At 31.7% G+C, this 25,460-nt stretch overlaps 3 protein-coding genes across 4 annotated transcripts in view; 2 read left to right on the top strand and 1 right to left on the bottom strand.

Annotated features, from left to right (window-relative positions):
* Positions 1-1,771, top strand: part of LOC108770405 (thrombospondin type-1 domain-containing protein 4) — a 74,178-nt gene extending 72,407 nt beyond the window's left edge. The window contains exons 17-19 of the mRNA XM_018521978.1: positions 141-317; positions 414-579; positions 746-1,771. Of these exons, the coding sequence (XP_018377480.1) occupies positions 141-317; positions 414-579; positions 746-861 (459 nt within the window). The 3' untranslated portion in view covers positions 862-1,771. The remainder of the gene's footprint in view (positions 1-140; positions 318-413; positions 580-745) is intronic.
* A 5,583-nt stretch (positions 1,772-7,354) lies between these two features.
* LOC108770415 (armadillo repeat-containing protein 6 homolog) lies at positions 7,355-11,162 on the bottom strand. Its single transcript, XM_018521995.1, has 5 exons — positions 10,925-11,162; positions 9,392-9,723; positions 8,677-8,972; positions 8,208-8,473; positions 7,355-8,009 (listed from the first exon to the last, which is right to left on the bottom strand). The coding sequence occupies exons 1-5, from the start codon at positions 11,039-11,041 to the stop codon at positions 7,635-7,637; spliced, it is 1,386 nt and encodes a 461-aa protein (XP_018377497.1). The 5' UTR covers positions 11,042-11,162; the 3' UTR covers positions 7,355-7,634.
* Positions 11,163-14,410: 3,248 nt separating this feature from the next.
* Pi3K21B (phosphatidylinositol 3-kinase regulatory subunit alpha) overlaps positions 14,411-25,460 on the top strand; it is a 66,178-nt gene continuing 55,128 nt past the window's right edge. For both annotated transcript variants that reach the window (XM_018522060.1, XM_018522059.1), the window contains exons 1-4: positions 14,411-15,185; positions 15,678-15,791; positions 15,894-15,986; positions 16,377-16,424. In XM_018522060.1, the coding sequence (XP_018377562.1) occupies positions 15,707-15,791; positions 15,894-15,986; positions 16,377-16,424 (226 nt within the window). In that variant the 5' untranslated portion in view covers positions 14,411-15,185; positions 15,678-15,706. The remainder of the gene's footprint in view (positions 15,186-15,677; positions 15,792-15,893; positions 15,987-16,376; positions 16,425-25,460) is intronic.

Raw genomic sequence — 25,460 nt, 5'->3', positions numbered from 1 at the left:
TAGACATTTAATAAAGTGTCCTCTTTGTTTGGTTTTTTTTTCTAATTATTGTATGATGCAATTTTTTTTATAATCAATGACGATATATAATTTCTTATACGTATATAACTTTTTTTTAAATCTATTAACTTTTTTTTTAGTGTTCTGTTTCGTGTGGCGTTGGCGTGCAGTATCGAAACGTCGCTTGCATAACTAGAATGAATAATGAATTTATTGTAGTATCTGCACAAAATTGCAGCGATCCCAAACCAACGACTGAGCAAGTCTGTAGAATGTCTGCGTGTCCTCCGGAATGGTTCACCTCAGATTGGTCGACGGTAAACTATCGCAAATTTATGAATTAACATTTTTATCGGAAATTTGCATTTTGAATATCTATATGTCTGATATAATTTTTATGTGTCCTATTTTAGTGTTCCGTAACCTGCGGGGCTGGAATTCAAAATCGACTTGTACGGTGCATCGTCGAAGGTATCAGTAGCACCAGTTGCTCGGAAATTAGTAAACCAAGCGCGGAGCAACAATGTAACGTGGAACCGTGCAAGAAAGAAGTGCCACTAGCGAATAAACCGCCAAAAAGTAAAGAAAACAAATTTATACTCTTATACTCTGGTTTTTTTTTTAGCTTTAACAATTTTAGCGGTTTTCCGAAAAATTATTTGCTCGATAATTATGAGATATTGCCATTTAATAATTACAGGATCCGATGTGTACTTGATAGATATATTTTAACGTTATATTTCAGAGGTGCACGAGTCGTCCGAGTGCGTGGACAAGTATCCGAATTGCGTTTTAGTAGTAAAGAATGGCCTGTGCCGAATCAAATATTATAAGCATTCGTGCTGCCAATGCCGTCAGTAGCTGGGGATAGCAACTTTGTGCTCGCCCGTGATTTTGCGAATAAGCGGCTGGCGGGCATAAACATTGAATAAAATATAAATATTAGATTGGAAAGGGCAAATTATGCCGAGTGTAAGACTGCTACAAAGAGAGATGACCACGTATATATATGTAATTTTATTTATATTACGCGACGCGACATCGAATCATACGTGTCTTAGTCGTGCTTTTTTCTGCCGAATGTAGCATAATTCTCCGGAGCGGCAGAATTCTTTTCCCTTTTCTTCTTATAAATGTTCATAACGAGAACGTTTGGTTCTTCTTGATAGTTTGAGTATTGGATAAATTTTTGGAAAAAAATAGCTCAAAATAAAATTAACGAACCGAATTAGGGATAAAGAAAATAATAAAATTGCAGGAAGGGAAGACATGACATACAAAATTAAATATGCTTTTATTTATGCGGGTTAAAGATACTTCTCTGCGAGAAAGGCTTCTCGAAAAATCTTGATTTTCCCGAGAATCACACCATGAAGAAGTTTGTCAGGGTTTTGTGTGCAATAAATATATGTTAAAGTACGGTACATACATGCGTTTATTTGTATAACTGATAGCACATGCACAGGTCGTTTACATCACATTCGAGTCGATATTTGTGTTATCGTTGCGGACAGGTGCAGATCCATAATTTTATCGATTTGGGGTAACGGCGCCTATTCAAATATTATAAATCTTCGATCTTGACCTTTTTATGTGCATTAACGCGATTTCAAAGTTTGTGTGCTCTTTTTCAAACGACACGTTTAGTGTATTAAAAGAACGTGCGACGATCTCATTGTATTTCAAGAGACTCATCTGAGAAAGAGATAGGAAAGGCTCGTACTTTTATCTTTATTCAATATCTTGTTAAATAAAATTTAACAAAATATTAAACAGCTGTATCTCAAAGTTTTATTTACTTAATATAATATATCGATTGAATTCAACGTTGAATAATTACATTTAATTTTAAACGTGTATTGTAAGTGTGGTGAAATATTCTTTTTTATTTAACAAATCTTTTTCAACTTATTACACAAAAAAAGAATTTTTTTTTTAAGTTTAATTAAATGATATGTAATATACATATTCAAAAGGTTGCTGTTTTCATTTTTGAAATAGTGGTAAAATAAAAAATAATATAAAATATCTAAATACTATCGTTAATATAATAGATTAGTAATAATAGAAAGTAATAATAGATCAGAAAAACAATTTTTTTCAAAGTAAACACATGAATCTGAGTGAATGTCTAATTATACATTTCTAAATAAAATAAGCCACTCTTTGCATACTTGTTCGTAAAACCTGTACGATTATGAAAATCTTCGAGGCTGCTGTGCCCGCTTCTGCACCGTCCGCGAAAATAAAACGAATTTTCAGGCTGTACTCCGGAAGCAACATTGTAAAAGGCACTAACAATGAGTGCGCAAACTTGTGTTACAGATAGAAAAATTTGCGGTTTGATGAAAAGTCGGTTTTCTGTCACTTGCTTCTTAAGGAAACTCTCTTACAGAAATATAATTATCTTCTGTCAAATTTCGATCAACGATCATTTAACGTAGAAATAAATTCACAGCGATGAAATTGATTGATTTGTTTGGATTTGTTAAATCAATTTTCCTTTTAAACGCTTTTTTATTAACTATTTTTTTATAAGTTGTCACAAAAATTTATAATTGATCCTTGTGAAAAAAAATTCTTATATAATATTTTTAAGAATATTTAAATTTATGATTTCTGAAAAATACTTCGAATTTTTTCAGACTGTAAGTTTTCTACAGAAATTATAGAGTAAGAACTCTTAGAGAAAATTTCAGAATTTACATGTGCATACATATAAAGAATTCTAGAAAAGATATAGATTTCCTCAGCATTTCTGAAGTGTTCCAATTCATATAACAAGTATAAGAAACTTTTTAAGAAGTTATAAAATTATACAAGATTTCTGAAAAATTCTGAAATTTATATAAAATTCTTCTGAAAAATTTTGTAAAATTTTCAACATTATAACAAATATACACAAATTACGTAATAAGAAATTCGTTTTAAAATTAATCGCGAGAAAATGTACATTTGATGTCTTGACGAAGGCATTACAAATATTGAAACACTTGCAATTCTCGGTCTGCATTCGTCGTTATATGTTGAGTAAACTTATTCAGATAAGCGTGGTAATATAATAATAATGTAACTGGATATACGCGTGTAGAATATATGAAATCGTTAGATGATAACTAGATATATGTATTATTGTATATTTCGATGTCAAGATAAAAAATTCTTAGTCTTCGATCTATGTATATCGCTATCATACATATTAGTTCGATTTTGAACTCGTATTTAATTGCGCCGTGAACAGAGCTGTTTGAATTAACTAATTATCTGTGTCATTGAGTTCTTTGGTTCTGCCAGCTCCAAGGAATTATTCGGATGCTTTCTATTGAATAGTATTTTAGCATAGCGTGCGTCTCGCTCAGATTTTCTATTTTTACAGTAATTACAAGTTATTTACACAAAATTTTCGTCTGTTTATTTCATTTTTTTTATTAACTGATCATCGTTTTATTTGGTTTTGTTGTCAGGTAAGTGCGTTTCATAATTTATTTTCTTCTCTCGATAATTTGTTTAACATATTTTTCAAATTATATATCTACATTTAAATTTATTACTGTATAAATTTCTTTTATATCTACACAGCATACCTTATCCTGGAAACATCTTTAGGATGTAGTCGCCTGACGTCCCTTGCAAATTAGTGCTGTATAATGGATATAAATGCTGATGTAGGATATTACAATGTTATTTATATTATGTTTGCTTTCTTAATTACAATTAGTTTTTTTCATACCCTTTTATTTTATTTTATATCATTACGTTCTTATTTCTTTCATTATACATTCCTTTCTTCATTATATAAGATTTTCATCTTTTATATAGGGAATGTTCTTAAAATATATACCAAACTTTACCAATATAAATGGAATGAAAAAATATGTTTTCATGCTTCTTTTTGAATTAACCTTTTAACTATGAAATATAAATTAATTTTGGTAGAAATTAGTTGGTAAAGTTTGGTTAAATATTAAAAAAATAAAGAAACCTTATGAAAAGTTCCTTAACGGATCATTGTATTGTACTGTGAAATTTGTCAGTTTCAACTATGAAGACTTTTCTCAATTCAATGTTAATTGTAAGTGTCGATGTTTCTTATCGAATCGAAACTCGGTGATAAGAATATAATTATTACGAATCTTTACGACTTCTTATGGACATTGCTGAATAATGTAGATAACGCTAAAATAACGGATACTGGAAAATTGAAGAAATGCTCTTGCGAATGTATAAACGCGACTATTAATTGATAGTAATTGTTGAGTATTAAGTGTCAATGGCTGTGATATAAACTATGTCCGACTAAATTATTAATTTTACTTTGATTGAAGGCTGCTGTACAATTACAACTTGAAAATTGCATTTATACTATTTAACGCGAAACTATCGTAAAGGGTCCTCTCTTAAATTTTCTATAAATGTTTAAGAAACTATAAGAAATCTTAAACATTTATAGAATGTAAGAGTTCGTCTACGTTTCCTATAAAAATGTAAAATAATATTTTAGGGAATAAACATTAGAGACATAAATTTTATAGAAATTCTACAAAAGAAAAAATTACGGAAACATTACTATTTGTTACAAAATTTATCAATTGGTTGATATAATGATTGGATAAACTTAACTAAACTACTTAATTACAATGAGTAATGTTCAACATATACATTTCAACGTGAGTTTAGAAATTATTTTCAATATGCAAAGAAATAATTTATTTTTGGGACAGCGCGTTGTATTATATTAACATTAAGAAAAGTACGAAGGTGCACACATCGTAGGCACCATCGTGATCCTTTATCGAGACAAAACGTCCACTAATGTCCATAATTATGTGCTATGTGTCGTTGCAAACTTGTGTATTAATCGCATAGCTCGACTATCGCGAGTGTGATCTCGTCAAGGACTGTGATACAATCGTAGTCTGCAGGAATAAAGTACAACGAACGATAAAACGAATAGTTAATGATCAGTACAATAGGCCAACTGCTAAGAGAAACTAAAGTCGTCTGACGCTTTGTAAAATTGCTTCCGTGTCTCACTTGTATAGTATAATAAAATTCTTAATCGAGAACAATCGTTATCGACAATCACGATCGCTATATCCATTCAATATACGATAGATATTACAAACGAAAGCTATTACTTACGAATAGGAAGTTTGAAATTTGCAATTTATTAATTACGCTTCGATAGAGAAGCTTTTTATATTCCCTTTTTCTTCTGTTTGTAATAAAAAATATGAAAAATATAAGATCTATTATTTTAAAAAACAAATAAAATTTAATTAGGTAACCGAAATTTGTCATCAATTTGTAAAAGTATTAGTTGATTAAAGATTAATTAATAATCAATTATTAATTAATAAGATCAATTTAAAATTGAATTAAATTAGTGATTATTTTATTGTCTCATAATCGAAACATCAAAATAAGTTTTATAATTCGATTATCTGGCCAATTGCTAATTATATCGAGCTTCTTTTATCAATATCTAATGTATGTCCCTTTGTATAAAAGATTCACCCTTGCACAAAGTATAAACAGAAAATCGGTTGTTCGAAATAATTAATTTGCAAGAAAATAACAGCACACAAAATTAACGAAATAAGGACAAAGATAAAGTGACATGTTTCTTTTCAAGATAAATCATATCGATCCAAGATGTTAATTACTATGTTTAATCAATCATTATGTATTAGTTTGTTAACAATGCATTGTCTTTAAAGAATTAACAATCGCGCAATCCGATTTTCTGCAATTTCCTTTTTCATAATTTCAGCTATGGTCATATACTTATATATTATACATACACGTATATGTATTCAGATTATATATCAGCAATTTCATGAAAAATCTCATAAATCAGATTTCTTTCGGAATAAAATAGCTTGTGGTTCCACATGTAAAATGTACAGCGACATGCGAGAGAGACAGACTGATAAGCATATATATGTGTTATTTGTGTTTCTCATGATGTAATTGTATTATATGTTTAATATTCGAGCGTTTTTGACTGTTAGATATTAATAAAGCGAAAGTCAGCAAACACCTGTCTTTGCTCAAAAAAATAAAATGATGGATATTATCAAAAGCCGTTTTCTGATATACACTGCCAGTATTGAATATCTATAGTATACGTAACGTGAATTATAGATTTTCAGTACTAAGAATGTATATCGGAGTATGGTCAGACTAAGTGGGAATAAAATTTTTGTCATGTTATTAACCATGTAATGTTAGTATTAAATATTAAGAGTTATTAAAAAAAAAGTATTTCTTTTAAATATAAAATATAAAATGAATATACATTCAATATAGGATAAAAATATGATATAAAATAAAAATATACATATGTATATATATATATCATATATAAAAATATATTATCATAAATTTTCACATAAAAAATAAAATAGCATTCTTATATAATACTGTTTCTTCCAAGTTCTTAATTTATTCTATATTAAAAGATCAAATAAAAGATAGTTGTTTCTAATGTTTATTGATAAAATTATTTTAATTAACTGATTGACATAGTCATGCCTAAAAGCAAATTAATTTGCTCTTGAATTACATAATGCTGATAATGAATTACATAAACGAATTTTTGCTTATCTGTGTCACATAAAATTAGATTTGGCAAGTGAGTAGACATAGGGGAAAAGAAGGAGAAACAATCTACGATCTTGTCCAAAGAATTATAATTCAAAAGCTTAATCAGTTTTTATTCTTTGTTACATTTCATTACAATAATGTAAAATTTCTCGCTGTATAAAACAATTATAAAAAACAATCAATATATTTAATTATATAAATACTACCATATTTTATTCGATCACTAGTCTATGTCTTTTTTTTAGTTCGACAAAGCTTTATTATTTAAGTTAAGTACCCGCGATTGCACCAACAGCCTTAATTATTCATATTAATTAATAATTATCTGTTTACACAAAAATTTGAAGTACAATAAACATTTGTTTTTTATAACTGTAATTGATATATATGGAAAAGGTCCGGATCCGATTTGGATTGTAACGCCAGTAGATGGACGGATGGATGGAACTGATATACATATGTGGAAATAATTTAGTTTAATCATACAATTATATCTGTATCAACAATAAAATTAGTCTGTATTTTTATTTGTTTGAAATATCAATTGAAAACGGCCGTACGAAATATGGATACTTAGCTCTCCACTTATCAAGTAAAAATGTATAATACAATTTCCGGCAGTGTGTTAAAAGTGTATATATAAATTTCAGGCACTATATTCTATATAATGCATGACAAATTTTTTATCATCAAAGATATGAAAAATATTGTGAATATTATTAAAGTATAATTTTGCATTACAAACGTTTTTTCGAAATTAATTCCAATTCAGTAGCTAAACTGCTGAAATTTTGTGCCATGTCACTTAGAATTATAACATAAAGTAGCACTCGACAATTTTACAAAATCCACATCTTTCTGTTGAGCACAAAAATATCTTATTATTTACGTTAACTAAGATTCTTATTAAATAATACGTAGCATTGCGAGGTGAGTCAAAGCAAGGTACAAGATCCAAACTCGATCAATGTATTTATAGTAAATAATCTAGATACTATACTCTCTGACGATGTTGTTGCCAATGATTAATAACGTTCATTGTTCAGATTGACGCCCTTTCCTGTCCATCTTTCTTTTAAATCTACCTTTAGACCCAGATCTCTCAGTGCGGCTTTTATGTTATCCTCTAATTTAGGACCATGTAAACGTACTGCTTCTCGTAGTGTTTCCTCAACGCCGTACATTAAGAATTCCTTAGATTCGGATTTATTTCGCACCGACATGTTTCTAATTGCCCAAGAGGCTTGCTTTAAGATGTTTACATTATTAGGATAAGCCTTCATAGTATCTACGATTACTTGGGCTGCACCACAATCGTAGAACACACCAGAATTCGAAGTGCTTCGTAAAGATAACGCCGATATGCAACTCAGTCCAGCAGTTACGACATTCTCCGATCTCTGTTAAATATTAAGTTTTAATGCGTATTCAAACATTTTTTTTCCTTTAAAATATTAATAAAGTATCATTTTAAAGATCGCGATGTGATACAACATTAAAACAATTAAAAATACCTCCTTTTTTTATTTAGTTAATAAAGAAAATATTTTTTAAAGAATTTTATTGTAAAAAATATTTTTTGTTGCGCATGAACTTACTTTCATTCTACTGATAGCGGATACGATTAAAGGAGCGCATCCGGAAGTGACGATATGAGACTTGACGTTATCGTTGCCAGCGAGCGCTTTGAGCAATTTCAAAGCCTGCCAATTCAATTTTTCGGAATCTGGATATTCAGTCATTATATCTAAAATGAATTTCAATCCCCCAGCATCTTCTACTTCCTGACAGAATTCATTTCGAACAACCAATGCGGCCAATGTGATCATTAAATCGCCTATGACTTTCGTATCCTTTTTAAATCCTGTTTGTGACGAATATATATCATAACAATATGATATTCCAATAAAGTGCATATAATAATTAGTCATAGTAGAGTATAAAAGAACAATGATATCTAGAATGATTATCTAACTTTCAAAGAATAATCCAAATGTTTGTAGCATACTAAATAATTGTCAAAAGTAATCCATATTGATTGTAAAGTTATTTAAATATAATATTTACTTTTCAACAATCCCGTGATGATATCGAGAGCACCTTTTGCCATGATAGTCGCATGTTCGTGTGCCTTTCCGTATTCGTGTCTAATATCATCATCCAGTACCAACGCTCTGATTACCGAACATGCATCTTTAATGTCTTGCGCATCTACGTCTGCACGTACCAATATCTTCTTTAGTTTTTCAAAAATATTGGTGTCAAATATCTTTTGCCTATTCAACTCATGCTTTATACAGCATTCTCGTATCCAACGCAATAGGTATTGTAACGTTGTCGTATCGCAATGTCCCTCTAAAATCCTGATAAACAAAATTTAATAAATTATTTTGACACAAGAAACAGATGCCTATTAAATATAGCTCTGGCGATCTTAATTTCTTACTATAAATTGTAATTCATGTTACTATAATTGAAAGAATTAGTTCTCTTTAAATTGTTTGTCAGTTTTCTCCAAATTGTTAAAATAAAAAAATTTTTAAGTTCGAAACAAAATTAATAAAATAAATCAGTTTTCAATCAAATGAAATAATTTAAAAAGTACTAATTTTTTTATCATCCCCAATAAAAAAAGCTTTCTCCATCATAATTTTGTTCTTCCTGATATTTATATTAACTTCAGAGTTAATAGATAGTCATTAAAAAAATTTTTTTAAATCAGAATCTATTTCAAATACACTTTCTTTTTCTACAAATCAATTTTTTACGAAATAATCTTTACTCTATTTGCAAAGCAATCCCTTCGTCGTCCAGTAAGTCTGGATAACCAGACATTAATGAGGTGATTGTCTCCAGCGTGGATTCAAGTATCACGTGGTTCTTCTTGCAATCTTTCAGGAGATCGATCAGAATATTGTAACATTTGCGTTTGCCTGCGAAAACCCTGTGTGCGATATCCTTATCCAACTCGTCTCGCAGTTTTTGCAACGTCTCCAGCACGCCTTCGTAACTCTTGTCGTTTAGAGCGCATGTTAGTCGTTCCAGGCACGTCACTATCTGCTTGTATTTATCCTCAAGAACTGAATCTGTGACGATTTTGCTCAGGTCTATTCCCTGCGCGAATTAAATGCCATCCGTGAATTATAAACGCAACGGTGATCGAAATGAAGCGTTTTTCTCGACGCAAGAAGGTTCTAATTGACTTTTCTCATAAATATTTTATTTTTAATTATATTTATAAATATATTTATATAAAATATATTTGTATCTATTAAAATAATTAATGTCATTTTTAACGGAATTTGCTTTCAGCAGTGGTTCATTCGTAATAAAGTACGAATTTTTTTGTACTTCAACATAAATTTTGTTTTATTTTATTTTTTAGAGAAAAAGTTATCTTTTCTTTTCTAAACAGCATCAAATACATTACGGTATAAGAAACAAATCAATTTCTTAAGATAGACGATAGTGACACGAGTGCTCCGAAACTAAAAGCGTCAAGAAATGCGGCAGGATCGCGTAACAGATTTTATTTTTGCACTACAGGTGGACCTTTTAAATAGGCTCTATAATTTTGCGATACAAGAATACTATTAACTGTTAATTTAAAAAAATATTAAATAAGAATTTAATATTAAAAAGTGTATTGTTAAACTAAACATAAATTTTTAAAAATAAAAATTAATATATGCGATAAAAAATAACGATAAAATAATTTAATGTTAATGACGAAATATTTAAGATATTGATTTATATATTAATATTTTTTAATTTCATGTAATATTGCGTATTTATTTCTAACAGCAATGATGAAGAAAATTCTTGACTTATTCGAGACTGACTCATCTAATCGAACAATTAAGGAGAGAACACTTTCGATTAATCATCAAAATATATTTTCTGATACATGTTTAGTTAAATTTATATACAAAATTTGAAGCCACGTAACATTTGAAATAATTTTAAACCTCGTTATATTTATTCTTGATAAAATAGAGATGGAAACGAAAGTTTTCGTAACATTCTTATATATATAATATATAATTATTTGCCTAATAAATATATTAAAGAATAAATTTATATTATATTTATATACAAATTCTTTACAAATTAATTTTAATTTTTGGACAAACATTTGCTACAATTTTCCGAAATATTCCGATTTGAAACCCTGCTCTCTCTTTTTTTGAATGTCAAAGATAAAGATTTCCAGTAGAGAGACGAATGAATCACACAATCGCGCGCAAGGAGCAAAAAGTATATTTTTCATTGATTGACAAGCAGTGTAAACAAAGAGATGCAGGAGTATACATACTTTCATTTCGTAGCATTTAATAGCATCCTCGATCGCCTCCTCTTCAGTCAAGCCGAGGCTCTCTATTAATTCCCTAATCTCTTCGTCGTAGGCTTCCTGGGTAATTATTGTGCTCATGATAATGCGGTTTCTCTCACCGGTGATCCGTTTTGCTATATAAGGAAATGAATGTTGTACGAATCGTGCGAGCAAGGCGAACGTGCACTAACTTGTCCATGTGATGACTGATGACAAAGAGAGCGGGATCTGTCAATGCGACTGCGCGTTCGCAAACTCCGCCTGACCGTGCCAAGACATAAAAATTCGAACATCTCTATAATGAGTTCAGGAACGCATAAAATGGCTGCGTTCAGCCACTGACGAGATATTGCTAGATTCACCCTGCTTCCGATTTGCGTCGTACGACTCTCTGCAACCAATCAGAAAACAGGATTCCGATAGATTTTGCTTCGTATCATCGGAATCTTGTTTTCTGATTGGTTGCAGAGAGTCGTACGACGCAAATCGGATGCAGGGTGAATCCAGCATTAGGGGCTCCGCACAATAAAAGTGTGTATTCCACAATATATGATTTCTGATAAGTTGAAATTCTTAGAGACCAGACACAAGCTTTTGCATAACGCATAGTGCATAAGCGAATCAACTAATCAGAAGCTTTCCTTTCCTCTCATTCCATGAAAAAGAAGAATTTCGATTGGTTGATTCCATTATGCACTATGCACAATAGAAATCTAGGGAATAATTGAATATTTCCGATTGAAATCGATTGGGGTGATCCCGATTGACCACAGCTCGATTGGACACCACCAATCACAGCGACCGGTGCTTAGGAGCTTTGTAGTCTCAAGCGCTGTGAGTGGCTCGTGTCCAATTGAGCCATGTCCAACTGGGTGCCACCCCTTTTAGCTTATCCAATCAGAATTTTAGATTTAGAAGAATACACCAATAACAGTGAGCGCTCATTTAACTGTTGAGTCCGCTGAACGCGCCCATTGTGAGTGCGATCTGCCCGATATTCGGAAAATTATATTTTAAAATCCGCGGGCCAGCGCTCTCGGACGAGCGATCGCGTTCGCTCTCGATCGAATCGACCGCGCGCAGTCGATTGGAAGTCGAGCCGGTCGAGCGTTGCGAGTTGCGACTTTAGCTGCCTAGGCTGGCCTAACCGTGTTCGTTCGTGGTGTCGCGGCACGGCAAACGATATTATTATTGCACCCCCCCTTCTACCTCTCTCGTGGTGGACCGTCGAGGTATCCGACGCGACTTGTCCGCAAGTTCCCGGCACATGCGGCTGACGAAGGTAGCTTGAGAAGAGGGCAAAAGAGGGAGGAATTCTGAGCGTCGTCGTCATCGTCATCGTCATCGTTGTCGTCGTCGCCGTCGTCGTCTTCGTAGCTGTCGCCCTCGTGCATCCTCCCCTCTCCCTCCGAGCGAGGTATCCGCGCCGCAAGTTTTTCGTCACCGAGGAGTCCCGTTGGCGTGGTGTAGCGCATCCGTTTGTCCTCATCGCTACCGTTTTCACTTTCCGCTCGACGAACCGCGACGTCAGGCAAGGTAAGCGTCCCTCTCGAAGCCCACACGCTTGGCACGTGAACTCCCATTCGCGTCCTCGTCTCGACGGCCTCGACGCGCGGTTTCACGCGTGCACACCGTGCACGTATACCCTCGGTTGTGATGACAGTTACCCGAGACGTATCTTTACTCTCTGGTGCGCCACGGTATTGTTGCTCTGTGCTAACGAAGAACGTAATTTCGACAGAATTTCATATCGCCGGATTCTGGATTTCAAACGTGAAGATATTCTGCAGTGGAGAATTTTTGCACCTTGCATAGAAAAGATTAACTTGTTATTTAAGCTTTTATCTCTCTGAGTTTTATAGACCTTCCGTGGATGCTGAAAGATTAGTGGATACTTTTTTTGTACATCGGTACAATATGATCTCTTAATTTTGCAAATAGCTTCCTAGAAAATACTTGGAGCAATTTAAACGATCTAAGTCTCTTTGATACAAAAAAACATTAGTGATTTTTTTAACAAATGGTCTGTTTTCTGTTTCTACACTAGACTGTTCTAAAACTCTCTTTCTCGCTTTAAACAAGTATCAAACGTATATCTATCTCACTTCAAGTTCCAAAAGTGTACACTAGTTCAGCCACAAAAAACAGACCTAAAGTTCTTACAAGTATAATTTCTTAATTGTAAATAATGTGATACTTGGTCATCAATTTTTGAGTGATTTCTTAATCTTGCAAATAGCTTTCTAGAAAGCATTTACTTGGAGTGATTTAAGCTACCTATATCATTTATACAAAATTGAACAACAAAATGTTCGGTTTATCGCAATATAACATTACAATGTATAAAATCTGTTTAGGATTGTTAAAATGATTATCAAGATTGGATAATGCTAAGTTAAAAAGTTAAAAGTTAAGTTAAAAAGTTAAAAAGTTAATTAATTTTAACTTCATTTAGTTACATTTTAGACTCTTAACTTTCTGACTTCATATAATTATATTTTATCAGCAACTATTAACTTTTAATTTGATTTGTTAAAAGTTAACATCAGGGTTGGCATTATACAGATTTTATACTTGGATTATATGCTTATACATTCGTGTCCGTTGGAAATGTATTTTTCTAATTTCAAATAATTTCAAATATTTTATTTACGTTTAAACAAAGAATAAACAGATTTGAAAGCAATCCGTCGTCATGATTTTCTTGAAAAATGTAAAAGTGCAATTTACTACTTTACAAGGATTATTTTGTGGTGCTCCAAAATAATCACGCAAAAACTGATCAAAATCCATAAAATACATATGTGAATTTCTTTGTTAATTGAAAAAGTTAATTTCTTAACTTTATTTTTTAATTTAGTTAAAAAAAAGGTTAACTTGAAATCATGAAATAAAATAAATTTAACTTTTAATTTTTCAATTACTTTTTTTCATTAACTTAACTTTTAATTCAATTAATGTCACTATTAACTTTTATCTTAACTAAGTTAAATTTTCAAGGCTGTTAACTTTAACTTAACTTGTTGTTAGTTAAAAAAAAATTAATTTATCCAACCCTGATGATTATGTAACGTTTTGTAAATGTAAACGTGAATATATGAATATTATTTTCAATTTTTTATGTTTAAAAAGAAAGTAAATGTGGCAACCGAGAGTCTGCTCTTTTTATACTGTGGTAAACGCATAAAAATTTTTATATTTACATAAAAAATTAATTCCATTTGAGGAAGTACAAATTGATCCAGATACTTGTAAAGATTATCTTAGCTATAGCTATATATTTTTTTATTTAAAGGCTTTTACTAATTTAAAAGAAAAATACTTCAAATTTAAGCTGTTCAAATACCAGAATTAATATATTAAAAGAAATCATTTTTAATTACTTCTCTATTAGTTAATTGCAATATGAAAAGAATAGTTCGACTCAAATGTAATATTATATTGTTTATGTATTTCAGAGACTACAATTCGAAGCCTGGTCACAATATCTTGGATATGAAACGTAGAAATAATGAAATAAAAGAAGAACTACACTCGAAGAGTGGATGTCCGCGCAAGAAATGCAAAGGAGAATGATAAAGATAATAATGCATTGCACGGTCATGCATGAATAATTGTTACAGTGTTTATATTACCTTACTGTAAAGAAGTTTGACATATTGGATGAACCAACGTCGTCGGGACAACATTGTCGTACTGCATCTTACGTATTTATGTACAGCGATAGAGATAATTTTTAAAAGAATATAACATTGTATAAGGATACAGAAGTAGCTTTTTTAACGAAGAGTAAATCATTATTTTTAATAATTAGAAATAAACATATGAGAAAATCAAATTGTATGTGCCCAATAAGAAGAGGATAAGTTATATTACACAAAGATCGGCTTTCCTAAATAATGCTCAAACAGCCGCAAATAATTTGGAATTAAATAAAAGCTTCTTCTAATACGATTCAAGTAAAGCGATAAAAGAAATGCTTTGAGTCTCTGAGGAGGATGCGTAAGAATCGAGAAAGATTATGTCCTGTGATTGTTGTATTCCATGAGATTGTTTACGTTTGCTGCATGCCATGTGTGACTGACAAACGAGTAAACTCGCGTACGCTTTTCTATTGGAGACGATGATCTGCTGATGTGATCATTTCCTTTGCGAGTATCTACTATCGCGCTACTTCCGAGAAGATTAAAAATTGGTGTCGTCTCGTGCGACTCAATAAATAAACAAGCAGACTTTGTGCCTGGTACGAAATTCATTATTGATAGGCTAGGAATATATGAATAAAATAACTTGTGACGTTATGTTTTACTTCACCTTTACGTCAAAAGCGATACAACTCAAAAAATCAAGTTTCCCAGAAAAGGAGGAAATTTGCTTTTTAATTTTATAGAAAATTATTGATTAAAAAAACAATATTGACAAAAAAAATTTTTTAATGTGATCAAATGTCATTTTATTATTTTTGTTTCACCTCTTTTGAGTTTTGACGATTTTGATAATTACTTTTTTTAAAACCACTCTTTGAGTTGTGACAATTTTAATGATTTCATAAAATTGAATTCACCTTTTTGATGATAGGGTAATGTTTACTAATTCATTTATGATAATTAAAAAAAATATTTAGTTGTGTCATTTTTGAAGTAAGTGAGCAATATCTGACAATTTTATTCTTTGAAGTACTTGTTATTTCCATAATTTGTGTCAGTTACATGTATTTATATTTGCGTGATTTTAGACGCGGAGGTTACAATCGACGAAGTCCTAATGCTGAAAGGAAGCCTGTCGCCGTATCTCGACACTCACAATGAAGAAGAGTCGTCTTATGTAACGCTTAGCAATGGGCCGTATGGTAAATATTATAACACCATTGTATATATAATATCAAGCGTTACTTTCATAGCTTACTGTATTAGATTAATCCGCTCATTAATTCGTCACTTCCTTGTTACAGCGTATGTAGCAGATTCCACGAGCACGGAACACAACTCCTACAATCACGTCCTCGTAGATGTATACTTTGTAACGCCCATCCTCTGTAAACATTGTAAGTACATCATTAATTATGGTTTGTATTATTCATTATGTGAACCAAGTTAGTATTAATGTAGAAGCATTATGAAATGAATGATTCTCATGCTTATCTATCAATATAGATTAACTTTAATCTTGGTTTTACTTTTTTTTAGTTTTCATTTTTTTAGTTCCAAGTATTAGAAAAAGATAAAGAATAAATTAAATTGAGATTAAAGTTAATCTATAATGATAGAAATAGACATCAGTCTGATCATATCTTTTTGCTCTCGTCTTTTTATTCAATTACCATATTAAATGTGTGAACGAACTATCTATTTTATATTAAATAATTACAATTGTGATTCAGAAAAATTTCATTTTATTATAAAAATATATATTAATTTCTAAATTTATTCCACAGGTGAAGATTATATCTGGGGCACCGGGAAAGTGGGAGTCAAATGCAAAGGTAAGACGTTCTATTACAATCGTATAATTAGATATAATGTTGAAACTTTGTTTTTCTTATTCGTGTCAGACATTCTGCATATTTTGTACGATTCATATGTTCTAATGGTATATTTACATGATAGATTCGTAGATTATATTTTTTTCGCTCCAAAAATAGTCTTCGATAAATATTACGAAATATATGTATTCGATATCGCGCACATGGGTAAATAGAGGCAATATGTATGATATTTAACATTTAAAGGCAATGATTTTTAAGTATTTAACATCACTCAGTAATTATACAAGTATATATTTTAGTACTTAATTGAATTGAGGATACAATTTTTATCAATACATAATAAATATACATATAACATGTATATACAACACATATATAATATATATATATATATATATAATTCAGAAACAGATCAAGATCTTGAATTATAGTTTTAAAAGGATTCTATTGTATCATCAATTTGTATGATCAATTAACGTCACATCATAGACAAATATACATCCTCTGCTGTCATTTGAAAACAAAGATCTCTCTTTTTTTTTTTAATTTTGGGAGGATTTTATAGGAAATTTTTCGCATTAACACAAAAAAAAAAGGAAAAACGTCAGAGGAGTTGCTATGTTAAGGGGAAATTAAATTAAATTAATTTAATTAAACCCGATTGAGGGAGATATATTCATCATCATTTTCGTCGTCTATCGCGCAACAACAGTATCTTCGCCGTTTATGGTGAGGATGTCCAAGAGTAACATCCCGATACTTCCGGGATTCGAGTGGACATCCGGGTGAACACCCGTTAAATCGCGGCAACACCCCCTTCGCCGGGATCAGCATGTGTTGATCGTCGATCCTCGCGTGGATCACCGTCGAGGGCGGCACCGTAGCATAGTAACACGCCGGCGACCCGCGCCGATTTCAAGAGCGGCATGCTATCGGGTCCCCCTTCACCTTCGCCGCCACCGCTGCCACCATCGCGCCGGTTTCTCTCCCGAAACTCCGCGGCCTCTCTGCTGGTCCCGCCAATCCCTCTCCGCGACATCGTATGAGCCAGGACCGTATCTAATCGGAGCAGCACTATCCGACTCGGTCCGTAGGTATCGTTCAGTCTTTTAATCCAGGATCAGCTATCGCAACGTTGCGGTCGGAAAATCAAAGTCATATGATTTCTTAAATTAACAAACGATAGCTGTAATGTAAAGTTTTTTTTTATGTAGTGTAATGCGCAGAAAGAGTTAAAACACGAATGAGTACATAGATATGGACACATAAGTATGGATGTAGTACTTACGCCTTAAAGAGCAATATAAATATTCTAATCTACGTAATTTTATATTTAACCAATATTTTGTTTCTTTGACAATTAATAACATTTTTAGAAGAGTACTATTATATATGTATATATATATAATAGTACTCTTTCTTAAATTCTTCTGAAATATTACAGTACACATAGGAAAATATATCCTGTGCACAAATAATAATTACTTGGTTTAAGTACCTCAAAAGTTCATACATCCATGAATCCATCATAAATTTTATTCTCTCAAGATATATTTTGAATCCTATTAATATATCAATCAAGATGATTAAATTAAAATTAATTCGATTTCTTATCATATAAAGACGCTGTCGATTAATTTTATAACATTCTTCAAAAGGAAATAAATTCTTGTTTGAGTATTATAAGTTTTTTAAAAATTTGTAATAAGTATATTTTAAAATTGCTATTAAAAAAATATTATTTGTTAACGATAACCATTACTTAAAAGAAAGAAAGTAAATTTGCATAAGTTTTTTGTCGTATATTTTACATTCCATTTTCTTCATTATTGATTAATACCCATTTCCTCTACTACAGATTAACTTTAATCTTGGTTCAACTTACTCTTCATCTTTTTTTAATTCTTAAAATTAGAAAAAAATGAAGAGTAAGTTGAACTGAGATTGAAGTTAATCTGTATTAGAGGAAATAGAGATTAAAAAGTTAATCTGTATTGGTAGAAGCATGAAAGAGTTAAATGAAATATTTTTGCTTTTATCTGTTTAATTGCAAATACTTCGAGAAGCATGAATTTGAGAATTCAAAGATATTGCAGCATATTTGTTTGAAGTTAAGATATTTGTTTCTATACGAAAAATATAGAAAATACATATTGAAGAGAGAGACCGATGTATTTAAAACATAATTCGCATATAATACAGAATTCGAAAAATTGTGCCATTTTTCTTGCGAGATGAGTGAAGAGGAACACCTACTCTTTTTTAAAGCGAACTTCTTGGTTTCACTTAGTTTTCATTTTTTTATTGATTTTTGCTCGCATGTTTCAAATATAATGACATTTATTCATATGATACAAAATTAATTTTAGTGAATCATATATCGCGAATCTAATTTGTACTGTCAGATTATTGGTATCTATCATGACAAATCGATGACAGAAGTCATTTGCAAGTTCGTTGCGAGATACGGAGAAAATACAATACTTGGCGATAAAATGTAAAACATCACTTACATAGTACGCGGAATATTATGTATGCATTTGCTCGATACTTTGGTCTTAAAATAAACGCATTTACTTCTAGTTTTGGTTAAGAACGTTCTCTTATCCGCATTATTCTCTTATCGTGAATTTTTGCATGACAGTCTTATTTGACATGCTACCTTCTACGTAAGCGAATTCGCGTTGTATTTAATTAATTAGACCAAGTAACAGGCTCGATCCGCCACGTGACGATCGATTGTTTGGCCAATTATATTGCCCGATATCATTGGCGAACCTAATGATGACTCCATCTAATTCGGATCTCCGTCTAATTGACCACATCGCCTGTCATTACATTATCTGTCGCGTAATCTCGTAAATTACTATAGAATTTCGACTGTCTCATTTTCTCATTACATTAAATTTTAACGACAGATCCTGCGATTAATTTGGAATTTTCTTTAGAGAGAACCTCGAATATCATTTTTTATTCCGTCTTATTCTTATACCTCTTGACATAAATAATTAAGATTTGAAAGGAAGATTCTATGAAGCGAAGACGATCTGAACTAAAAGTCTAGAGAATCACATTAATAGAAACTTCTGCATTAAGAGAAAAGTTTTTCGTATTTGTGATTATAATTGCATTCTAAAATTTTGATTAGAAGCTTTATATTTTTATGATTATTACTGTTATAATATTAGTAATTAATTATATTTACATATAAATATAATTATACTATGTATTAAAAAAATATATTTTTCCGAAAATGACTGCAAAATTTATAGTCGGAAACAACCACATATTTTTATATATGCATATATAGAATCATAAATATAATTATTATTACTAACATTATAGTAATAGTAACTACAAAAATGGAGCTTCTACCATAATATTTTATCATGCAATTGTAGTCACAAATACTTTTCTCTTTTTTTTTTCTTTCCGTAACGATCATCTTCATTTCATATTCTTTTCTGAACGTATAAACGGCTTATTGTTTGATGATAAATGACAGTTTGACTCTCGGGTGTTAAATCTTACGTATGACGTAAGATTTATCGAAACCTCGCATCGATGTTTTTCCAATTTTATGTGCGGTAACAAGTCTACTTTGGCAGAGCTATTTCTAAAAATACTACGAAAACCGGCGCGATCCGGTTTTCGGGAGCGCCAAGGGTTAATCGTGCTCTCAGCTTTGCTTGTTCTTGCTGCAAAAATTGTCGTACACGCTCGACGTAATTTCGCTCACGCGTGTGCGACGGCGGTTTTACATGGTCGAGGTGTTTCACTCTCTCTCTGGAAGTAATGACGTGCGAGTGTGACCGTTTTGCTCGCGAAGGAATAGCGCTGGCACGTGGTAATCCTTGAAAATCGGCGCGTTCGATTATGAAGCCGCGAATGGGCAAGCGGAGCCGGCGAGCGAGCGAGCGAGACGCATTCGTACGCCCACGCGACAGCAATTCGCATTTGCATCAAACGACAAATTGCTGAGCTGCTTATCGAACGCTGCGAAATTCAATCTGTTTTTTCGGAATACATAATAGTCACGGACGGTAGATTTGGTATGCTTCGACGCAAAAAATCTAACATTTAACATCGTCAGACATTATAGACACGACAGTCCTGTCTTTACACTCGGCTTTATACTTTTATGAAATATTTGTGTTTATACTGAAATTAAAAACAAAAATTGCGTGATGTTAGAAGTTATGGTCGAGATAAATTGAATTATTAAGAAATTACGAAATTATTATTATGAAATCGTATATAATATTAACCCTTCGTAGTTGATTTCAAAATCTGTAACACAGTTTTTGCTGATGCTGTAGACAATATAAATAAGTAGTTTAGTCAATTCAATATAAATTAAATGGGTCTGAACTTTTTTGGCAATATATTTTTAATCTTGAAAATCAGGGATTTTCATGCAATTTTTTGAAATTTTATTTTAAATTTATATTCTGTTTTTTTTTAAACATTGTTTTTTTAATTATTTTTTCTCGATAATACAAAATGTTGACAATTGATTAGCAATAAGTACGGCATACACATCCGTGTATATTTAACAATTTTGTGAGTTTGTCAGTTTTATTTAAAAAATAAAGATTGATAGTAGAACACAATATACTCAAGGTCTGATATTATATAGTAGTAAATCTTCTCTGTACTATGTTACAGATTTTGCGGTTTTAATTGTAAAAAATGATAGATATAGTCTCGTAGAATCTGTCTTCTACTAATTTTTAATATAGTTTATTTGCGTTGCTTGCACTCCAATTTATTTCAAAATTGTATTGAAAAATTCTCTAATCTTACCTAGAATTTTGAATGAAAATATCTGGAAAATCCAGGAATTTTCAAAGAATTTTTTTACAGGTTTTTAATAAACGACGGTTTCAATTTTTGAAAATTGATCAACTTTTCGTTAGAAATATTTATTATTATAAGTCAAATATCAATTATGCGTTTGCAACTTTTATAAATCAAGTTGATTTTGTATTTAAGTGTACTCTCTAAATTTTTTAGAGTGAAATATCACTTCAAAAGAATAAAAATATTGCCACTATTGAAAAAGAGTGAAAAATGTGCACTCTTGAATAAAAGTGACAAATTTTCACTTTTTTTTGTGGAGTAACATTTTACATGTGAAAATTTGCCACTCTTATTTAAGAGTGCACATTTTTTATTCTTTTTCAGTAATGGTAGTATATTAACTCTTTTGGAGTGAGATTTGACTCCAAGAAATTTAGAGAGTAATCGACATTTTACTTAATAGAATAATATCATGTTATTTGCAGAATCTATTAAAGCTAGACTTCATATGCTTATTATCAAGATTTTTCATTTTTGGTTTAGACATGTTTTAATTGCATCTAAATATTCGTATATCACGATTCAACAATTTGATACTTTTTTATTTAGCATGTTTTTAACTATCATCACGTGATATGCACATGATACATGGAAGAAATAATTTTTTAATTTCCATCTCAATTTATTGTTTTTTTTTTTAGTTTTTGTAGTTCTAAAAATTAAGAAAAGATAGAATAAATTATATACTCGAGATTATAAAGTTAATCTTACATTGATAAAACTGGGTCTTAAAGAGTCACGTTCTGTGAAGGTGAATATATAGTCGCGTCTTTTCCATCTTTTCTCTTTTATTTTGTCTTCTGTAATTCAACCATGTGTCTTCTGTAATTGTACTCGATAATACATTTACTCTGTTGGTAAGACGGAAGTCGTACGAGATAAAATATTAATTGATCGAGCAATTAAACGTCGCCGTAGCGTTCGCACACGATCGAGTGCGCGAAACGTTCAGAAGAATTTAATTGGTCGCGTTCGCCTTCGCGCGTACACATCCCGGTAAATTTTCACGCTTCAGTGTACAAACGCGTTCGTGGGGGCACGCTTCTTGCCAAATTGCGATCAGCTGCTTCGGCATAAATCTCCGGCCGGTGTCAACGGAATACCTTCGCGGAATAAACGCGCGAGAGATACGGAACGGCGCGGCGCGGCGGGGAGACGGAGAGAAGAATTTATTGCGTGTTCTGGGATAAATCCCATAAGTGCATTAAAACGTGGGACGAGTTCGGAGTCGGAAAAATTGCGAGTGGAGACAAAAATGCACTGCGTGCACCGTGGTATACGCATTATATTTTATCACTCGCGAATTATACGTGTTTGTCGAATTTTCGGTTTCTACAAATGTAAATTTTTGTGATTACATTTCTGAACGTAAATTATCCGCAATATGAATTTTTTTATATGCCATGGAGTGTCTATAAATATGTATTTCATTATTGAATTATTTTCATAGTTCTTTAGTTTTTAATGTATAGTTAATAATTATAAATATAGATAAAATGTGAAATATATCAAATTAATTGAAAAATTAATGGTTGTGGTTCACTCAGAGAAAAGGACAGTGATAGCAACTATAAAATATATATAGTAATTATTTAATTATATATGTACATTAATTTATTCAATTACGTACATAAATTACACACTAAATTTATATAGTTATAATTTTATAGTTACTACACACTGAGCAAAAAAATGCTGTTAATTCAATTAAAGTCTATATTACGGGCTGTCACTAACATAAGTGATTAATTCATGTATATTTCAATTGACATAAAGGCATAAATTATAATTTCAATAATCAAGGCCTTTATGCCAATAAAAATATACATAAATTAATTACTTATGTTAGTGACAGCCCGTAATATAGACTTTAATTGAATCAACAGCATTTTTTCTCAGTGTATGTTTCTTTCTCCGAGTGTTTTCTATTTCCCTGAAATTCAAGTTCTTAGAATTTTATCAATTTAATCACTAATTACAAAATTAATATACTTATGCTTATTGGCAAATATCTTGTTTACTCAGTTTCTAACACAATCGATTTGGGGGCAATTAAAAAATATTTCTGTCTCGTGGAGCTCGTTAGCCTCGTGTCGGTTCGCGGTTCGTGCAGTCGAGGGCGCATCGCGATGCATCGACAACTCCGTCAGTTGCTGACAATAAGGCTGGAAAAAAAAAAAGAAATATCGTGGGTCTGCGATGCGCTTCGCTTCCTCGGCGTACGAAGCTGTTTCGAAGGACAATCGAACGGGGTCAAAAGTCCTCGCGTTGCTACGCGAAACGTTACGAAGCCATGGAAACGAGCCGTCGCGCAAGCGCCTCGCATTTTCCCTCTCCGGTTCCCTCCCCATGGTCCCCTCCTCTCTTTCGATTTTCCGCGATTTCCGGCTGAGCAAGTCGCGAGTTTTCCCACTTCTCGGCCTTTCAACATCGAAATCTGGTTGCCTCTTCTCGTCCCGATGTTCCTTGCGTTCACCCGACATTCTACACGTTCAACATGACGTCTAATTTAATTTTTAATTTGCGTATCGCATTACGATGGTCTCGGTATCATTGCACCTGTTTATGTATCACGCTTATATATTATTATATATTATTATTTAAATTTCTATTCTTAATAAGAATAGAAATTTAAATAATAACCGTCTGTCTTCAACCATCTGTCGAGTCTTTCTATTTCGAATATAAATCGTATATGAATGAGTATATATATGACAAAAAAAATATCAATCGAGAGAGAGAATGCTTTTTTTGCTAACGTTTTTCAAATCGATAATTAAGATAATAAGATTCGGAAACATTAAAATAGCACGTATCAAATGGAACTTTTCAAGAATTTAAAAAATAATTCATGCAAAAGATGAACGAAGTCTCTCGATAATCAGAAATTCACATGTCTGCGAATTAGAATGTGATAGTTTATTTGATTATCGTTATTTGTGATTTACGTAAATTTGATCATTCATATTTTCGCGATTTGACGCTAAATATGATTATTTAATTATATTTTTATATTTAATAGTCTATGATTATCGTGTTAAAAATGGCCTCTTTTAGTGCAAATGCGTTAAATAAATGTAAGAATATCAGTAAACGAGTCAATATCTCGGAGGGAAAATCGTGTCGACGGATGATGCATTGTTAGGGTGTATGTGCAGCGGCGCAGGTGAAAATGGCGTATGTCGCAACAACTACGGCTGTTGACCGCCACGAAAGTCGTGTTCTTGACTTGCTGCAAGACTTTCTCATTGCTCGTTTCAGCGTAATACGAGTTACATTTTTAGTCAACTTGGATTGGTTTATTAATTATAAAATTAAAATTTATTTTTCTTCGTTTTAGTTATATTTTTTATAATATAAAGGAGCACTGCGTACGCCAAATATTTAAAAATATAAATCAAAATATATTAAAAGAACGATAGGTATATATATATATTTTTTTTTTTGCGATATCAGATAATTAAAAATAAGGAAAAACCAAACCATTTTAATCTTTATTCAAATATTTTAACGTCGACATATCGATATAATTCAGAGAAGCATATTCATATTTTAATTAAACGAGTTACCGACAAAATCGCATTTACATATCGCGATGAATTATATTTTTACTGTACAATAATCGGGATTATAGCGTGCAAGAAGATGTTTGTCCGCTCGCTGTGTCTGCGATAGTGATCGATCGGTCAACGGAACACCACGCGACGAATATTGGGTCAAACAGCACGATCTAAGTTCACCACTCGACGGCTAAAAATGGTGCCACTGTTCATTGACTTCAAGGATGACTTCAATCAATTATTTGCGACTAGGCGTAGAGTGGCGTAGTTCTCTACCGGCCGCGTAGTAAAGCCGATACCTGCACTCGTAAACCTTAATCCTTCACGCTGTTGTCTCTGATGTATCGGTCACGCTACATTTCGCCGTTTGCATGCGATAGATTACGTGCAACAATATATAGTCTGTCATTGCATCCTATGTGTAGATATCGAATTGCGCTCTTTGATCATTATTCATTATCAAGTGACAGTGAAAATCTATTACTCTTATACTGAACGACTATCCTATGTATCTTTTGAAAGTCTATAATTTATTTTAATTTAAGAAGGCTTTCTATTAAATCTTTTGATACTTAAAAATGTATTCTCTTTCTATCTAAAATTTCAATAT

The sequence above is a fragment of the Trachymyrmex cornetzi genome, unplaced genomic scaffold (genome assembly GCF_001594075.2).
Source record: "Trachymyrmex cornetzi isolate Tcor2-1 unplaced genomic scaffold, Tcor1.1 scaffold127, whole genome shotgun sequence".
NCBI lineage: Eukaryota > Metazoa > Arthropoda > Insecta > Hymenoptera > Formicidae > Trachymyrmex > Trachymyrmex cornetzi.
Note: the sequence above shows the minus strand (reverse complement) of the source record. Positions and strands in the feature narration are given on the sequence as shown.